This window comes from Cardiocondyla obscurior, linkage group LG17 (genome assembly GCF_019399895.1).
Source record: "Cardiocondyla obscurior isolate alpha-2009 linkage group LG17, Cobs3.1, whole genome shotgun sequence".
In the NCBI taxonomy this organism is placed as follows: Eukaryota; Metazoa; Arthropoda; class Insecta; order Hymenoptera; family Formicidae; genus Cardiocondyla; species Cardiocondyla obscurior.
Window position 1 is genome coordinate 1305587 of NC_091880.1, and position 20429 is coordinate 1326015.

At 45.4% G+C, this 20429-nt stretch overlaps 1 protein-coding gene and 1 long non-coding RNA gene across 18 annotated transcripts in view; one reads left to right on the forward strand and one right to left on the reverse strand.

Annotated features, from left to right (window-relative positions):
• LOC139109382 (uncharacterized) overlaps positions 1–9440 on the reverse strand; it is a 35034-nt gene extending 25594 nt beyond the window's left edge. The window contains exons 1-2 of the long non-coding RNA XR_011546827.1: positions 9352–9440; positions 9051–9092 (exon numbers count right to left, since the gene is read on the reverse strand). This is a non-coding gene — a long non-coding RNA (uncharacterized lncRNA). The remainder of the gene's footprint in view (positions 1–9050; positions 9093–9351) is intronic.
• The window catches only part of Ten-m (teneurin transmembrane protein Ten-m), a 481599-nt gene that overhangs the window by 439357 nt on the left and 21813 nt on the right, over positions 1–20429 (forward strand). For 15 of the 17 annotated variants that reach the window (XM_070668386.1, XM_070668390.1, XM_070668389.1 and 12 more), the window contains 3 exons: positions 12944–13126; positions 18194–18278; positions 19988–20151. In XM_070668386.1, coding sequence (XP_070524487.1) covers positions 12944–13126; positions 18194–18278; positions 19988–20151 — 432 coding nt within the window. Of the gene's footprint in view, positions 1–10023; positions 12036–12943; positions 13127–18193; positions 18279–19987; positions 20152–20429 lie in introns of those variants that run through there. The other 2 variants (XM_070668395.1, XM_070668401.1) reach the window with 2 other exon arrangements.

The window sequence follows — 20429 nt, forward strand, 5'->3', positions numbered from 1 at the left end:
CCGAGTTCAGGTTAAACGACCTGAAATAAATTTCTCGTAAATGCCCGAGCTCCTATTACTTACTTTTATTACTTATCTGTGCGAGCAAAGGCACAAGGGAATCCCGAGTATCGGTATACCCGCGATACAGCCTTCGCATTACCGGTTAATGCGGCGATCCTCATGGGATTGAGGGGGAGTCTCGAGCCGATATCGATGACACTTAGCCGTCGGTCCCGAGCCGCAAGCTCACTCGGTGAAACAATAATGCGAATCGCTCTCGGCGATCGAAGGGCGCCGATTCGTCGACGATCGCGGGGCCTGCAGCCACCTACGCGTCCTAGATCAGCGAGGCAATTTATTCGCGACGTGTCCGTGTAACCGGCCTGTAAACCGACGCGCGTAAAGTGCGATCGTACGAGACTCGGCTGTTGGAACGCGCGGCGTTTCGCACGACGGGCTCGGCGCGCGGGTATTATGACATCCACGCCACGGAGAACTCGCCCACGGGAAGATCGTCAGCGAGCACGATCATCGATCGGCGATAATGGCCAGCGTCGCGAGCACGTGGGCGAGCTACGAGCTCGCCGACCGCAAAAGTTTGCCGACGAGAACGGTTCGCGGGATTACTCGGGGTGTTAGCGGCGATTCGGTCCGGCGCGCTTTCCTCGCTGCCAAATTGCGGCAATTTTACAAGCGCCGGCCCTCGTTGCTCGCAACTTCGGAATTGCAGGCCGTCGCGATTCTCCCGTAGACACTTATCATTCGCGAACGCGATTAACCGCAACGATAAACGTAGACGAGCGAACGAGCGAAGCTGCGATCGCTCAAGGTAATTACTAGTAGCGCCCCGATTTTTTAACCGCGAAGGGGCATTCGCTACGTAACGATACGCGCTCTGAATTATTTTAGCCGATTGTTCCCGCGCGTTCGTAATTCTGATCGAAATGTTTATAACGAGAGAACTGTCCGGGCTGGAAACGGGCATGCGAAAAATTCCGAGCTCCAGCTCACGTGCGTCTCCTTAATTGGCGTGTTAGGGGACGTAAAACCGGTTGTTCGTTGTATATTTTGCACGGCGATCGCTCACGTGAACACACACGGCGTTTTCCGCGTGTTTCGGTCTGCCGATACGGTCCGCCGAAAGCAGGGTGCCAATTATACCGACCACAATTCCCGACATCCTGCATTTTGCTCGCGAACACTTCACGCTCGATCGATGCTCGCAATCGAACGTCTTTTTGCGAAAGGAAAACTCTTTACGCGGGGATTCCGACGAATCGAGAAATGAGAGGATATCGTTAAAATTAATATAAGTCACCTCGCGCGCTCACGCTTAATTTTTAATACCGTACAAAATTAATGAGGTTGTTATTGAGATTGAGAGTGTAAATTATAGAGCACTTGTGTCTTGAAAAAGAGTTCCATAGCAACCAACCTGATATTTACGACCTAATTTAATTATAATGTTATTGCATACTCTTGTCGCGGTTTATATATTTTGCAACGCATGAACGATTAAAGGAAACTAATATTGATTCGATGGGAAGTCTTTGTCGAACTATTTTTATAAAATATTTAACGAAAATATTTATGCCTCAAAACTTATTTTCAACGTAAAAAAATGTCACCTAGATATTATTCAGTCCGAATGTTATTCGACTTGGCAGGGAGCACCGAAAAGTATAGATCCGCGCTATTTGACTAATAACAATTTTTATGCATGACGTCAGGGATATCCTGCGAGCTTTCACATGAAAGCGAAAGATAGAGAGTCGAGGGTCGAGCGTTCGCTCGAATTCACACGATCAGACGCTTTGATTTTCGAACCGCCGTTTCCCGTCTGGAAAATGCCTCCTCCTCCCCCCGTCTTTCTACGCTCGGCTTAGCCGCCCCTTTCGAAGGAAAGGATCGCCGAGGGTGTCGTATCGAGGTGCTTCGCGGAGGTCCACTCGAGCACACTAGACATGCCCGGACTTCCTGCTTGTAAAGACAGTGAAAAAGCGACGGAAAGGCGGAAGGGAAAACTAGAGACCGCCCCACTCGCGGCTTCCTCCACTACCTGGCCGGCCGCGTGCACGCCACATAAATTCTAATGGGAAACGAATTAAGCCGCCCCATTTTCTCACCCGGAGCCCGGGCGGCCCCTTATTTTCGCCGAACGTGAAAAGTTTTCAGCGCGCTTTCGCGGAAAGAGATCCTCTCAGATATATCGTGCTTAATGCAACCGCCCTCGCACGTTACACGTACGTGCGTAATAGCTCTCTAGGCCGACACACAGATATTTTCCGGTCCATGTGTCATTCGAAGCTTCGGCTTAAATACGACGGCGTACTTAGGGTGAATTATACGCGTTTCGGATCTGGCCGTACGTAGTTATCGCGGTCCGATGAGGAAACGTACCACTCGCCTTTTGAATTCGTATGCGGGATTAAAACGGACGTAATTTTATCGACGCGCAGTTTTTTCTTCGCGCTGTGCCGCTAACGAGTCCTTCTGATTTCCGTTTTCCTGATTCAGCGCCGGGAATACGTGACGCAAGTGCAGGGAACAATATTATTAGCTCGCGTATGCTTTTTATGAAGTTTTGGGTCTCGGTCCGCAGGCGAGTTTTCATCACGTATTTCTTCGGAAACGCGAACCGACGAGATTTCAAAGAACGAATGCGGGATAAGCGCGCGCGCATTCTCTTGCTCTCTCTCTTTTTTTTCCTTTTTATTTTTTTTTTTTTCTTTTATCAGCTACCATTTATTTCGACTTCCGTCCCTGTTAACTCCTGCCGACTTGGCCGCCGTGGAAAAGCTAATTTCGATTTTCCAGGACACCGGCGTGCCGTGAAAAATCCAATGGCCGAGCCGGGCGGCGGGAGAGCGTTCCACGAATTCTCGCTGCTCTCCGACTTCGCTCGGTCTATCCCGCTCCCTTTTTATTTTCGAGCCACGTAAATTCTAATGGGAAACGAATTAAGTCCTTTTTTTCCTTTCTCCCTTTCCCCCCGCCGTTCTCCCTCTCGTCGGATCGCTCTACCTCGCGGAGTTTCCACTTTGTCCGTAGGAAAAACGAGTGGCGGCACCGCCACGCCATTCCGCGCGGTTTAAGGCCGCCGGGAGATGCGATGCTCGACTTCGTGGTACAGATGTTGGTGCATTCGAACTTACACGGACGTGCGAGCGAGCTCCGAGAGCAGGGCCGAGACGAAAGATAGTTTTAATAACAGATTTAAATACGTCGACAAAAGCTCCTATGTTTTATATGAATTTTTTATGAATTATTTTAATAAGAAAATAAAATTTAAAAAAAAAACACATACGCAGACAGGGAGAATTAATGAGAAAATAATTGATCGTGAAGAATGAAGCGGCGTGATTACAACGAATAATTAAAAAAAATCGGGGCTCGAGATACGTGAAACGTGAAAAATATCTTTTCACATTTGCAGCGTGCAGCACCGCGGTTTGATCGGGGAAAAAAAAAAAAAAAAGAGTATCAGGGAGTGATATATTTAATATCTACCCCTCGAGTTTCGTCGAATTGCCAGCCGGCCCTGCCCGGGACGTGTATGTACCCGCGTACGTGCGAAAATGTATGTAACACGACGGTAAGGGACGGGATTTCACATAGGGCGTAGAACGAGGGTAAAGAACCGCCGCTATCGGCCCTCCGTCTATTCCCCCGTTCCCCCCTTCCCCTGCTCGCCCCGACTCTCCCGGTCCACATCGTGTCTCTCCCTCTGCACCGCGTCTTCTCTGACTTCCAATTAAAACTGTTTCGCCCTACCCGTGCTCTCTTTTCCCCTGTCGGGGAGAAACGGGCCGGCCCGCCCCCTCATTTTTCAAGATTTTCCTCTGATGCCAGAAGGAACCAAGGGAGTGAGAGGATCTCGAAGAGGCTTTCCCTTCGCTCTCGGGTCACTCGACGGCGAAAATCTCCTAACGAGACGTAATGCGACGACGTCGCACGCGCGTCCGTCCCACTGATAAAACGAGAGGACTTAATTCTAAGAAATCTTCTGGGGAACGAAAACGCGCGGGGGGGATTGATAATGATTATTGGCATCCCGTCAGTAGCCGGTCGTAATTATCGGAGTAATGATGACACGAGTATCTCGGTGTAATTAAAGTGCATATACAGACAAGCATCGCTCGTTGCGCTGCAGTTAGAAAGTAATATAATCGAGCGTATCATTGGACCGGAATCGGCGGATCGCGGATCTTAAGAAAATGAGGATGAATTCGGGGAACTACGTGGAAACGTGATATTTTATTTCGCCCGGCACGGTTAATGAGACTAATTGCGCGCGTAGTTAAGCGTTTTATCGTAATTAAATTATGGTAAATTGATACGGGTGCGGACGCGTGCGGAAGTTGATGCCGGGCGGCGGAAAATTTTTCGCGAAAACTTCCGGATATTGCGATAAATTGCAAACGCTACCTGATACTACGGCGGCGTAGTGATTCCCGGAGTAAAGTGGTTGTTCCACAAATTCTGGCATGACTTCCATAAGTTCTGGGGATAGTACAGAGAGGCGGCGGCGACGTTAGCGTATGTACGTAAACTCGAGATAACTCAACCGCTTTAGGATTCGCCAGGAACCGAGAAGCCTGGAGGATCTCCCGATATATACCTCGCGTTCTGCGTGATGCAGATGATGGAAGAACTAAAATAGCGCCCATCCGTTCGATAATATTTTTATAAGACTTTTTCCTTGATTTCCCTCCCCCTTTCCATTCTCTCTCTCGACCTATCTCAATCTATCTGGCCCTTTTTTCGGTGCATCTTATGATATTTGATATGAGATCCGAGCGAATGTCTCAGTTCGAGAATACGGGGCACCCCGGTTATTTTTATTTCCGCAAAAATTCAGTTATCTCGTCGTAGGTTTAATCTCACTTGGGTTTGTCAAATTGTAGGGCAGCCTCTTACTTTTAACTCGCGCTATTCACGTCCCCGACCGAAATGTTTGACTGATTTATCCAATATCTGCGATGGGAATAACTGGCTTTAGTTATTTATATTATCCAGCATGTTATATGTGCCTTTCCATAATCTTTTGAAGAAAAGGAATTGAAGAGATATTTATTTAACGTGGCGAAAGCAAAAGTATAATTTTATGCATTTTTATTTCGACGAAGTCAAGCTCGTTATTTTCATAACTTGCAGATATATTTTCTAAAAAATCCCAGTTACACGCGTGCACACACGTGCAGCATTTAACGTAATTATGAAAAAAGTTACGTAATAAATAGACATAAACTACGGAGAAATAAAGCAACTTGTTTTTTAGTTTCTTGCGGTGGATTTATTATAAAACTACGACCATACGCGGAGCTTCTCACGCGACTGCCGCTGGCACATGGAAATATGCGCGGCTTTATCCAACGCGCGATATAGTATTAATTCGTTCCGCTCCGAAAGCTAATCCAGACACGAGACTAACCCTTGTTCATTTTCTTCGCTCCGCACCCCAAAATTCGTCCACTCTGCTTTTTGATACGTGACCAGGTTCCCGAATCGTTTGTTCACTTCTCCCTCCCGAAATCTCAGTGGATATTGCTACAGTGTTGCTTTATACGGCATTTTATCCCAGAGCGATTTCACGCGAGTTGCACTTTTTTGCGGAAAATACCGTGACTTTTTATCAGAAGCAGAAATTCGTAATTTAAATTTACAATGCACCGCGAGCCATTTAATTTAGGATATTATTCTTTTTAAATTTTATATTTCTATAATTATAAAATTGTTATAAATCTCTCCTTGTAAATAATGTTTAATTAAAGTAACGGTATTTTGTTGTCAAATTTTATGTACGCGCGCACGTACTTTGCATTTTCTATTACCAAATTAATAAAATTTACCGCAACGCGCACGAAATATTCTATAGAAATAACGTAACGGAAATTAGTCAATTTTGTCGATTCATCATTTTGATGGTTTGATTGAAACTACGAGAAGACATGTGACGGATCGGATTACGCATTACTCAACGTGAGCGACAATCAATTGCTCGCGAGATCTAACTTTCTTTCCTTATACGGTCGCGTCCCAGTTAGCTTTTCCATGTCGAAGGAACACCTCTAGTGATCCGAGGACGATCTTACGATTTCGAGAACCTCTTGATTCCGCGCGGCGAATGCTCGACCCGTTGGGGATTCCGTACCTGAGGATCACCGGGAAGAAAGAAGAGTACCTTCTCTAATAAATTCCATTAGGCATGGGCTCTTGCGCGTAAGGGCCCCGATATTATGTTACGCGTTTTGACGTGCACTCTCAATGGGCGCGCATCCATTACGTTGGCCGGGTGTGCGGCACCGGGTCCTCGAGGTCAGGACTCATTCAGCCTCGAGATCCGCCGCGACGACGTGCTTCTTTCGTTCCCCTCCGCCCCTAGGTCCCTTTACGAATGTGGACTTAGTCGCGCGCAAACCAGGCGAGCATAATTCGATTCACGGACGCTTCGCTTCTTCCTACCCGCGTGCGCATCTTTTGTCGCGCGATGCTCATCCTGGATACCGGATAGCATGCGGCATGCAAGATTTCCCCCCCGTGCCCTTTTGTCGATGCTCAAACTTTCTCTCCCGGTCCTCCCTGGTCTGTTTTTATTTATTCCCGGTGAGATCCTCGCTTTTCGTCGCGCGCTTGAACTATTAAAGTGGCGAGAAAGGGAGCGACAACGACGACGACGACGGCGGGGTGAGATCCTTCAAGTAACTGTGTCATGACAATACCTACTCCCGCCGATCTATTAGCAAGAATAACGACGTGCCGCAGATTCTTCTGCATCGATGACTTTAGCGAGAATGAATAGACCGACTCCTGTCGAGCGTTCGAGCTCTCGAGTTGCGCGAACGTTTCGTACGTAACGAACGGATTCTAGGGTTAACAAGTTTCAGGTATAACAGAAACGGTTGACAAGGCGCACTGCCGACTGCAGCATCCGCTTCAGAGAAATTTCTATTAGCAGAAGTTATGAACGACTCGATACTCATTTCGCAACGGAATTGAGATCATCATTACGATTAAAACGTTTTTTTTTTTTTAGTTTTTTTTTTTTCTTTTTTTTCAACGCACCGCCACGTCCACGTAAATTCAATACCACCCGGTTCTACGCGGCTTGGTCGGTTGCATTAATTAAAATTTAATAACCTCGGGTTGGGAAATATTAATATAAGGATTCACATTTGATCGCGCCGAACAGTGTGAAAGAGAAAGAGAACACGATGAAAGAATTTCGCATTTCGGATTATAATTAATATATAATTATTATTAATTACATCGATGTTAATTTGTTCAAATTGTAACCGCAGCCGACGTATCACAGTATCACTTGCCCCTTCCCCCTCTTTCCCTGGATTTTTGGGTAAACTTAAGAGCGATTTTCCTAAAGTGCGCCTGACTTTTGAAGAAAAGGAAGCACTGCGCCCTTGAGACGTTATGCTATTTTACGCGTTTCTACCTTCGCCGATGGACCAATACACATTGCTAGTAATGCCAAATGGTGCTTTTCTCGCGGGAGAGGGGAACAGGGGCGGCAGGGACCAAGAGCGAAACGTCGAAACTGGGAAAGTTCGGTCGTAAAAGGGTCGAGTGCTCTTGGTTGAACCAAGTCGGGGGCACAGGCGAAGGGCGGGGGAGAGGGTCGCGTAAGCGAAGCACGAATCGAAGTTGGGTAGCTACGGCGAACGGGTGGAAGGTAGAACGAAGGGGAGACGAGCACGCGATTAGACGAGATTGAGAAAGTCCTTTGTCGTCGCACGGGATAAAACTTTTTTTTTCTTTTTCTTCCCTTTTTCTTCGTCTTCCTCTCTCACCCTATCTCTCTCTTTCTTTCGCCCGGCACCCTTCTCACCGCCTCTCGCTTCTCTTCCGCTCACGCCGCCTCCTGTTGCGCCCTTTATCGTTCAATAGGATATCAGGCGACGTTCGTTACGACCGGGGAAAAAAAAAAAAGTACGAACGAATCTGCCTCATTGGCTGGCACTCGATGCAGAAAAAGCGGCTCGAATTTCTTGCCGATATTCCCGGCGCGGATCTCTTTTTGAGCTTTTCATCGGCGCAATCGAATTCGACTATTTTCGAATGACGGCGATCAATCGGTACGGTCATCAATCGCAAAGGGAGGGATTTAAATTGTTTCCGAAATACGTTTACGCGGAATAACGATTAAACAAAGTGAACGAAAATTTAGGGAAACGTATCATATATATATATTAAAACAAAGTAAACCGCGAGTAAATTTCTCCAACGCAAACGCGAGTACATACGGCGCTGCTTAAACTATCTGACCGAAATTTAACTTCGCAACTGCTTGCGTTTACCCCACGGTGTGCATAAAGCCCGCTGAATATTACAGAGCACCGTCTAACAATAATCTGCTAACGCTCTCGGAGAAAATATCGAAAAAGACAACGATGGTCATTTACATCGCGACGTGTTTTCTATTTTAAACAAATTTCTTACGTTTTTACCGAGCTCTCGATATATTTTTTTTATCACGAATTTTGTATCAATGTACGAAAACATATTTTTGACCCTAAAAAATCCTCGCTTAAGAGAATCCTACATCTGATATCAGGGTTAACGGTATTCCGTCTCGCATTCATCCACCCCCTACTGTCGTGATGATCGCGCATCGCGTGTGAACTGTGTCTAATCGTGAGATCGGCTCAACCCTTCGCCAGATGAAAACTAGGGCCGCGGCCACCTGCCCTGGATTACTCAGTGCGAGCATAAACCTCGAGACCGTCAGCCGCCCCAGATCTTACTCCCCGTACAGTTGTCGTGTCGGTCCGCCGCGTTTTTCTTACTGACCAACTTTATTCTCAGAACGAACTTTACTACAAGACGCCCAATTTTCGCAGAGCTCTCGTATTTCCACACCGAAAATAACTCTCCAAATCCTGGGATTTCCGTTCCCATAACAATTTATCCTAATGTACTTCGTAACCATTGTACAACGTTCAGTTTTTTATCGTATTAATATTTTAACCCACCCATATTACATAATAATAATTTCAGACAGCAGTTTTATTGTAAAAAAAAAAAAAAATAATAATAAATATATGCAGACTCACCGATTCGATGCGCAGTAGCGGAGTTGTTCAGCTACAACAATCCTGTAATATAAAATATAAAATATAAATTATAGACATTCAAAATGTTTATTGTTTAAAAAAAAAATTATACAGGCTTCTAATTAATTTTTTAATTTAATAGTAAAACAAAATGAACTAGTCCAAACAAAATCTTATACATCAAACTTTTTTAAATGTAAAAACTCTTTCTTTATTAATTTTTAAATTTACTATTGCTTCTAATTATTATCGAAATGACGAGAACAATCGTTAATTTTATGTAATTAAAAATAATACTCACCAAAACGTTGCTCCGCTAAAGCAGGATGCCTTTCCTTGGCTCTCCCGTCCTCTCAGTTTAAGTGTCGAGTCCTCCTTCCGCGCACTGGAAACTCGCGAGATCGCGACCGGGTGAATTTACAATCGCGAGAGATAATTATTGCACATACACACACGTCCGCGCGTTACTGTACGGTACTCGCGTTTGCAAAAGACGAATAATAAAATTGGACCGCCCGTTAACTTTATTCGACACCGAAACGCTGACGAATTGGTTACAGTTCGCTTAATCTGTAATATCGACGACGGAATCAGCTTCTTCTCTCGATATTTTTCTGAAACAAAAAAAAATTGCTTGGTTAATTATAAAATATATTAATATAGTGTAAAAATCTATTCGCACGTATTTACCTTTGTATAGTCGAACACGCAGATCAGTCCCGTTTAGAAACTCTCGTCGCCGTCTCTCGTCGCACATGCTGCATGCGCTCGGTCACTGGAAAAGGCACGAAAAAGGTAGGAGTTGCGCGAAAGATATATTACGAACGCATCAGCTGACGGGGTTGGTGACCTATTTTCTGGCTATTTTTACCTCAGCTGCTGCCTGAAGTACCTGGCGAGCCATCTAGCGTCGTCGGCCACGTGCCTGTACCTGCGGAAGTAGCATGGCAGACGCTGTACTGCGTGCGCATCACGTACGCCGACCGTCCCCCGCTCGCCCGTATGCACGCCGTCCGTACAATCGTCCTCTGCTCCGCTTGTTATGTACGCCGTCCGTACGACCGTCCTCTGCTCGCCCGTATGTACGTCGCTCGTACAGTCGTCGTCTACTCGCTTGTTACGCATACCGTCCGTACGACCATCCTTTGCTCGCCTGCTACGCAGGATTAACTTGAATATTTCGCTATTATAGTTCTTTGATAAGTAAGAATATTATATACTTTCAAAGGAGAAAAATCAGTGTCTGGTACTCTCCACATACAGAGCGTGGATAAATAAAAGTGATTTGCATCAGGGTCGAGTCATTTTTCGTCCAATAAAGGTAGATTTTTCGGGTTCAACGTAACACATCTTACGCACGTCCTGCTCCGTTGACCGCTAGAGGAGGACTGAAAGGAAGATGGCACTTCGCGAATATGCAATCACTCACGGCGCACCGTCCCGCATGCGCAATTCACGATTGCAAGCTGCTGCCTGAAGTGCCTGGTGGGCCATCTACTGGCGTCGGCCACGTGCCTGTACCTGCGGAAGTTAGCATGGCTGACGCTGTACTGCGTGCGCATCACGTACGCCGACCGTCCCCCGCTCGCCCGTATGCACGCCGTTCGTACAATCGTCCTCTGCTCCGCTTGTTATGTACGCCGTCCTCTGCTCGCCCGTATGTACGTCACTCGTACAGTCGTCCTCTGCTCGCATGTTACACACGCCGTCCGTACGACCGTCCTTTGCTCGCCTGCTACGCAAGATTAACTTGAATATTTCGCTATTATAGTTCTTTGATAAGTAAGAATATTATATACTTTCAAAGGAGAAAAATCAGTGTCTGGTACTCCCCACATACAGAGCGTGGATAAATAAAAGTGATTTGCATCAGGGTCGAGTTATTTTTCGTCCAATAAAGGTAGATTTTTCGGTTTGAACGTAATACATCTTACGCACGTCCTGCTCCGTTGACCGCTAGAGGAGGACTGAAAGGAAGATGGCACTTCGCGAATATGCAGCCACTCACGGCGTACCGTCTCGCATGCGCAGTTCACGCCTGCGAGCACTCGACGTTCAGTGACTTTATTCGTATCAACTGCTACGAAATTTAACGCGTTATAAAATAAATCGTATGCCAAATACTATATAAAATATTAATTAAATGTTAAAATCAATGTGTCGTAAATCTCTAACGGATGAAAATGTTGCAAAGCAGAGCTTACAAGTCTTGATCGAATCCGGAGTGCTGATTGGTGCACGGTTGCCGTGTCGGATTCATATATAAGGAGCCACATTTTGCAACTAGCGTCATTTCGGAAGCCGCTTCGATGGAGGTAACATCTCTTGCCGCAAGAATTGTCCTTTTAAAGTTAACCTCTCATTTTATAAAAGTATAATGACTAGATGCAGAAAGAGAATATGGCAGAAGATCAAAAATTGACGCTAATATTCGATATGTAAGTGTCATACGTTCACTTTTGCATTTTTATCTGAATTTCAGCGGCGTCGTTCAAGACATATAAATAAAATTATAGTATAATTGCCGCGTGTATATGTATATGTGACACGCAAGATACATTTTCATTATTAATATATTAAAATCAGCTTGGTCAGAGACGTCGTCCGTCAAAGTCGCTAAGAAATTTACCGCGTTATAAAAGAAATTGTACGCCGAATATTACATAAAATATTAATCACATGTTAGATTCAATTTATCGCGAATCTTTCACGAATGGATATATCGCAAAGTACGATCAATTGGATCAATTATTTGCATCGCTTGCTGCACGATAGCGCCACAGTGTCTTGTCATCGAAATCCGGGATCTTGATTGACTCGCGGTAGGTGTCGCGGATTCGTACGTAGAGAGGCGCTTTTCGCGGACGGATTGCAGTACGCAGTCAGTCGTCAAAGTGTGAACATCTCTCGCTGTAAGAGTTATTTTTTTAAGGACAACCATTTGCAACAGAAAAATGTGTAACTTGATACAGAAAACGATTAAAGGTAAATCAGTTTTCTTTAACTTAGAAAAAACGGGAGTAAATGACGCGACGTGAGAACCGCGCAAACTTAACCTCTAATCGCTTTGTGACATCTAATTAAAGTAAAGTGCGGGTGGGCTTGAAAGAAGCACATTAAATTAATGTCGGGAACAAATAAACTTTTAATGAACCGGATCGTTTAATACATTTATGCTTTATCTCGTCATACGTCTGCTCTCGACTCTACTCTCGGCTTATTGCTCTCTCTCCGCTCACACATGTACTCACACAACTCAGTAACTCAAGCGTCCAATCACGGTACGTCAAACTCTCGCGCAAATATGAAATAACCAATCGCATCAAATGCTTGACCAACGTACATCTACTACATCGCCCTTACACTCACTCGGTGTACTAACATACAGAGACAGTCACACATTACTTAACGTTATACTTGTATAAACGACGTATGCATTCATCTGTCTGATCTCGGTTATCTTCCTCTCTCATTCTTTCTTAAAAGATTCGTTGCGTTAAAAAAAGGATGGAGAGAGAGAATTATCAATCGTTGCCGAGATTCGAGGATCTCGACTGCTGTAAATAAAATAAGTCGCGTGAAAACGTACGCTCGGTTTCGCCACGCATATATTTATTTCACGCGAGACACTACCGTGTCTCTTGAAAGGGCTGATTTTACTTTTATTACACGACCGACCAGAGATATAATACAGAAGGAGCCTGCCCCTTTTTTTCTTGAAAGAGAAAATTTCACGGGCAAAGGGTTTCTTAAGGGATCCCTTTTTTTAACATTTTTATTTTTAGGCCTAGAAAATTTATAACTCTATTGTCGATACTCTGCGCAATTAAGAACGACGTTAAAGGGTGTCCAGGATCGCCGAACTAAGCGTGCCTTTTCTTTTGTCGTTGCAGGGTGTTTGTTGGACAGTTCGGCACCGCGGGGCCCGCCTGATGTGCCACCCCGTAACCCCGCAATGAGCCGGCTCAACGGAAGACTGCCAGGAAGTCACGCAGCGAGCGATCACGAACGCGATCCCGATCTCGAGCCATCCTGTCTCGTACGCACCCCATCCGGTAACTTCTACAATATACCAAGTAAGTTCGCAGGCAGGATCGTTAAGTCTGATTTACTGGAGAGAAAGAAACGAACGAGTGGCCGTGGAGTTACGTGGGAAACAAGCTTTCCCCTTTTTCCTCCGTCCGTGAACACCTCGGGTGACCCAAAATCGATTCGTTCTTTCACTATATTGAAAGATTTTCAATACCTTCGATATTTTTACAATTCTAAAACCTGTCAGCCTTTTAAATATCTCGAAACGTAAATATTTAGAGAAGTTCAATTACGTCGTTCTTTGAAAGATAAATCTCCTGAAGTTTTACTTACTCTTAAATTGTTTGTTGTAATGCGTTTATGTCTTGAGAATCACCGAAGGCTTTGTGAAACTTTTAAAGGAAATTATCAGTTTTACGCGATTGGTAAAAAACAAAATTTGCGGACAGTTCTAATATTATTCTACACATTTTCCCTTTTATCTTTGTCAAAAGATTGCCATTACCTTAATTAAGGAATATTGACTCGAGGAAAAAAAAAAATTTGTTTCTTTCTCTCTTCTTCCGTTTTTCTTTCTCTCTCTCTCTCTCCCTCTCTCTCTTTCTCTTCTTCATTTACTCACTTACATATCCACACACACGCACATCTGGTCAGGTAGTCGCGTCACGAAATGAAAGAGACTATTTCCGTAACCGTCCTCGGTTTCTCGTATCTCTCTAAAACATCGATTTATCTCCGGGCACAAATATGAAACTCCAACGCTTTTAATAGTATCACGTGATTAATAAACAAAAAAAATATATACATATATACACGTGACAACGTAGATGCGAAAAAAAAATATTTACCGACGAGGGAGGCGCTCGTTCGCGCGTACGATTGTCCTTTGTAGTATCCCGACGGTGTGTCCTGTCTGATAATGTCGGCGACGTTTTACGCGAACCCTAGCGAAAGAAGGCTTAGCGGAGGACGATGGCGGGTGACGTCTTTGACGAGGGTATACATCGTAATCGGTGGTAACCAATGAGGGGATTAGCTGAAGGGAGAGATGTCGATAATTTTCCGACTCTTCTGCGCGGCGCATCTTATCATCCCCAAGTTTTTTTTTTTTTTTCTAAGATCTCGCTCGAACCCCACGTTAATCTGAAATTTTTCTCCCCCTTTTTTTTTTATTTTATCAAACTTTGTACGCATTCGTCTGTTTGCCAAGGGATTCCGGAGATATCCCTTCGTTTTATCATGGGGCGGTGAGGCGCGTGATAACAGCAGGCGATGCTCGCGTGCTGCGCGTGAGAAAACGCGGCTTCTCGTGAAAATAAAAGTTTGAAATAAAAGTCGGGACTTGTTGAAAATAGCCTCGAGACTAACTTAACTCCCCAACAAACCGAACGATCCTCAAAATTTAGTCGCCGCGGATCGGCCTGCGGAGAACGAATCGATACGAACCGACCCGGCAACTTGGTCTTTTACTAGTTCTTCAAACTTACGCTCGCATAGGCAAATTAATTACAAATCTAATTTAAAGGATTGTAACGTGGAATAATACTGCATACCGGTGGTAACTTTCGAACCGAGTAATAAAAAAAAAAAAGAAGTTGAAACTACTGCACAGTAGCTAGTGCTAACTACCCGAGAAAAAGTAATAAAAAAAACAGTAAGGATTCTGAATATTGGAATCGCAATGTCGTGGTTCGTTACATTCAATCAGTATAAACGCCGCCCTATTATGGACCGAATTTAACTTGACCTTTTTTCCTTTCCGAAATCGTGGAGATAAATGTGCAATTTCCATATGGAAAACAATAGACGAAACCCGAAACGACGATGAAGGACAAGTCCCCTGACGGTTTCACTTGTCCTTTGCCATAGCCACCGAGCGTACTCGTGGAAAGAAAAGGGCGCCTTGCGGCGACGTTTTTCCGAGGTACTCCACCGGCGCGTGGTATCGACTACAGAGAAAACAACGGCGAAACCTAAGCTTTTCTACGTATAAAGTCTCCCCCGGTCCACTCACGGCGACTCGGGAAGTGTCCGGCACAAATACTCGGGCACCCGGTGACACGCTCCTTTCTCTTGTTCGGTTCGTCGTAAAGATTTTTCAAATTCCATGGTCGAGCGCCGGGGTTGACTTTTCCTTCGATGCGTCTCCGTGCACCCTGATGTTTTTCTAAAGCAAACGTGGATCGCTTCAAAGGTTCTCTTAAAATCCGTGGGATAGGTCGAACGGATGATTTACGATCCTTACGATCCTCCGTCTTATTGACTGCCCGGTTATGACACCGTCTGACGCTTATGGCCGCCTGCATAATGCCTAAGTCCACAGTCTGTAGTCTTCCTTCCTAAGAGACACCTCGATCACGCAGTGAATTTGCTCTCGTTTTTTTTTTTCTTCTTTTTTTTTGTTTGTTTGTTTTTTTTTCTTTTTTTTTCCCCTAGAGTCCACTTATCTTGGCTCTAAGTTTCTCGTTGCAATTATAAGTTGTATAATTGTTGTGTAAAGTGAGAAAACGTATTTATGTGCTGAAAGGATTATGTTACGTAAACAACACTTGTGTACATTCGATAAATCAACTCTTTTAGTTAAAAGCACCACGGAATGTTACCGCAGGATTCTTACGATTGCAACGGTACGTAATGAGCTCTTTAATTCCGGAAAAAATTTGTTACAATTTTTTAACGAAATATTTATGTCTTGTTTCTTCCAATTAGATATTCGTACCTTTTTTTCGCACATGCTTTTTTTTCTTTTTCTTTTTTTTTTTTAAGTAGAATTATCTCGCAGACTCTGACTAAAACGTATAGCTCGATATTATCGCGCGACCGGGATTCTAGTCTCTCAAGTGATTTGACACGGCCAGCGCAGCTCCAATTCGATGCGTACTCATGTCCAACCCTTCGTCAGAGCTATTCTTCGCGTGAGGATGCTCTCTCGCGAGCGCATCATCGGCGGTAAATCACCTGGCAGGTCGTCAATTACAATGAATTCTCGCCGGCGAACCGTCGATTAGCAGACATTCCCCTTTAATTCGATTTCAGGCGACGGGAATCGCCGTCTCGTGCGCCCAGGCACCCCGGTGGAAAATAAAAACGAGAGAGGCACCCTCCGGGTAGAGCGGGGTATCCCCGAAATCACCGTAATCACTGATATCTGCCTAAATGGCATAATCACCGGATTTCGGGACCGTAGCGGCAACACCTACAATTAGCGATGGTGGGGTCAGCCGCTTCGGCCGGGCTTTTTTCTCTTCCCACGCCCGCGTTTTACCGCTCAACGTTAGTGCGCCTAAAGGTGCGGGGAATATTAGACTCGGCCGAACTCCCTGTAGGAAGACAAAGGGTGTTGAGACACTCGCTCGCTCTTCGTATCGAGCGTGTCCCGAAAAAGGGTTTCGTGAAGCGGGCTCGAGACGGGCTAAGTGTCAAGAACAACAAAGCTCGAACTCGAATGCCGCTTGCGCGCGTAAACGTGTAAAGTGGCTCATTAATATTCAAAACGCCGGAGCACTGCGTTTTAAATGCGCACCGCGTTACCACGCGCGACCGTATCTTGCGTGGAGGAACAGGGAGAGCGGGATAAAGAGAGAGAGAGAGATACGCGAGTTAAACTTCCAAAATTAATTCACAGCTTGTTTCAAATGTAAATACATTTCAGCGCGCTTATTTCTATTTTATCAGTTATTATAGCCGGATTTAAATATGTAATTCTGATTTCTTTTCCCTCCGCGAGATTTTCCGCTGAATTTTGCATACTTTTCTAATTTTTGCGGGCCGCAAATGAATGTGGAAGGGGCGCGTTTCGCAAGCGAGATAGCCATTTTATCGCGGTTGATGTTAACCCGAATATTTCAGAAGTGAGTAGAGTATCGCGGGAGACGTAATAGAATTCGTGTTACTCCGCTATTCCATACCCGAAACTTGTGCGTTCGAGATTCCCTCGGCTAAGGATTAACGTGTTAATGCCGCTTGTGCATATTGTTGCGAGAGTGTGATCCTTCAGACCGCCATCATCCGCCGCTAATCATCAGTCATCGCAACGTTTACCATCGTCCATCACATATGCGGAATCGTGTATTCAGGACCTCAATTTCCAAGATTATACCTTCCGGTGGTTTTAAAAGTACGACAAAAGGAAAAGTCATGATTTCCAATACATTATACTACCAAATTAGCTCCTTTTTAAACGGACGTCTTTTTTTCCCCTCCCGTTCTACGATTTGTGTGTTTTTTTTTCTTCTTTTTTGCGAGATTCCTTTCCGCTCGCGTCTTTCCGAGACACGATGACACGCCGCGTAGGGCTTCCTTTAGCGTCGCGGCACCGGTCGCTTGAAATTCAAGCCGAAACCGCGATGAATCATATACTTATCGATTCAACAGGGAGCTCCGCGACCGCACGGTTCCGTGCAAACGCGCTCCTTCCGCCCACTTCCTCGCGTGGAAGTCGCGGGAAGATGCGCTCGCGTCTGGCATCGCAAAGCAATCGGCGTCTGGTCGTTCGCCGGGGAAAAGCCTCTCCCGTTGAAAATGAAGAATCGACACGGGCGTAATTTATTTAACGATCGGACCACGCCTCGCGCCTGCTAGTCTCCGCGCTCGAGCGCTCCTAATTATACGTTGCGCGCGTAATCAGAAATGCCCGCGCGAAGGGTAAGCGGGCCCGTGATTATGCCCGGCGACGGATCGGCCGGGCATTCTTAACCCCGTCAAACTGATAGAGATCCCACGTCAAAACGTAATACGTGCCGTCTATTAGCGGCGCTAACGATATCATTTACTCCGGTAAATCAGTTACCTCGATGGAGCGGCTAATCTCGCGACTACAAAGAAAGAGAAAAAAAAAAATTGTAGAGTAACACCGCGCGGTTCGTCCAAAAAGCTGCTGTCTTACCGGCAATTTTCCGCGCGTATATTACGACGCTTTCCGCATAATACGATTTCGTATGCATTACGCGAGATGTAAACTACATCGCGGCCGAATTGCATTTACATTTTTGGACGGCGGAAAAACTTGACGCGGCTGCGGCCCACGTTGTTTCCCACGAGAAATTTCGCCGATCTGTCAGCCGCGAGTATAACAAACTGTCTTCATCCTCTGTTTCTCGCCTCTTTTGCAGAGATACCGAAGAATGAATACAGCAACAAGAATCAGTCCACGGGGAACAGTCCAATAAAAGTGGAGCTGCAGAACAACATGGACAGGTAAGACCGTTTACCGCACAATACTTCTTTCCCGCCCCCGCCGCCGGCGAGGTGTCCACCGGTGGATGAATTGAACCGTCGTGGTTACGGGCCGAAGAAAAACTCGTGTTCCGAAAACCGACGCGTGATCGAGGCTAAAACGCAGACGGAGGGCCGACTTCTGTTCTGCCGCCTCTTTCTTCGCGCGCCACTCGAAGGAGATCCTCATGAATCATCCATTCAGTCGACTCGCGGCACAATGAGTCAATGTTTGAACGTGGATTGTCGTACCTTAAGAAAGCCCGCCGTTCTCGCATACGCTCGTGACGTCCTTCCGTGGAAAATCGCCGGTTCGGTCGGGCTCTCACAAGGGCCACTCGCCGCAGAGGAGCTCTCCGAAACTTGCAAAACGGCTGCCGCCGCTACCGCGAGATCCACGTCATGTTTACGAAGCCAGTAAACGAACTTCTTTCGGGGCGAAAGAGGAGAACGGAATTTGATAACGCGCTACCTCTGGAAGCGAACGGAGATTCGAGTTTCTCTGCTTTTACGGTATGCAAATTTTCTAAATGGCATTAACGCTTCAGCTCGAAAGTTGAACGAGTCATTTTTAAGAGATTGAATAGAACGATATTGAAGTAATACGAAATGGGAAAACTAATTTGATAACGGCCAACGCTAATTCTCGGTCGACGTTCGGTGCGATTCCTCCATTACTTCCGTTCATTTCGTACGTTCGAGGAATTTTTTGACGTTCCGCGGAAAGCGTAGATCACGAGGAAAACCAATCCGCGATTTGATATTCTCTTTCTTTTTAACCGCGCGAAATTAATATTTCACTTATCTTTATCAAAAATCAAAACAAAACGAAATATCCGAAAAATGTAAATGTGATAAAACCGAGGAGCTTAACGCTCAAAAGCGTAGGATATTTCAATATTGGAACTTTGCAAGGAATAAGTCAAACATTCGGTTAAACATTTCGACGTCGGGCTGCAAAATGGAGAATTCAGAGACCGGAAGTTTCACCCGGGGAAACTCCAAATCGTTCGCCTTTTATTTGGTTTGCGCGATAGAAAAAAAAAAAAAAAAAAAAAGGGAAAAAAAAAGAAAAAAAAAATGCGCGTCCAATCCGCGTAGAATCAACAACGCGCGAGAGAGTAGTGCGCCTGGTAGACGCCGCTTGGTTTTCTCGTTTTTTTCATTATCACGCGGTGCAACGAAAGCAAACGCGTTTTCCCGCTCGCGCTTCAGCATCCGACGGTTGCGTTTAAATATTTTGGTTAGACATTTGTGAGTTACTTGGAAGCGGCGGCGGCGGCGGCAGCGCGACGTTCAGTACAAACACTCGAGGGGGCTGCCGCTTTTCTACGGGGGTATGTAACGAGCGAGAATACATTACGAATTTCTCTCGAACGTCACCGACGGTGAGCGAGAGAAAGAAGGAAAGGAGAAACTCCGTGCCGCGCCGAAACTCCGGAGTTCGACCGAACGTGCTTGAAAATTGTATCGAGGGTGCCGAATTCCACGGCGGTGTTTCTCTAATTGCAGCAACGGTGCGAAATTGTGCGGTACTTTAATCGAGACGCGGTACGGGACGGCTCTGCAGACTCCCGAATAAAACGGCGGGATAAAGATTGATCTCCGATCCGCTAATGAGCGCAGCGTGTGCTTAAGCGGCGGGAATTTACACGCGGCCTGGCTACAAATCGACCTTCATTGATTTTCAGAGTACCTTTACCGTACGGGCACGCCCCGTCGATGATTCCGATGAGGAGACAAAGCATTCGCTGTCATTTCCGCAAGGGAATCGATTGGTGCAGCTGGAAACTAATTGCCATAGTAGTAATTATGCTCTCGCTCTGCTTGACCGCGGCGTTAACCTACGTCGCAGGTAATTATTCGCATATTGCATTCCGAGCAATCTTTCTCTGCTCTATGAAGTATCCATCTTTTACATCATACATGAAGCACGCGACTTTGAACAGAAATTTAATATCTGCGAAATTGTTCTTGTGCAACAAATATGTGAAAGATATTTCTAATTAACATTTTTTTGATCGCACTTTGATTTAACAGTTTCTAAATTATTTATAGATTCTTTTCGCGTTAAGTTTGCCTGTGAAATTTAATTTTTAAGCGATGTAAAGTTAAAAGTAACGTAGCGTAATC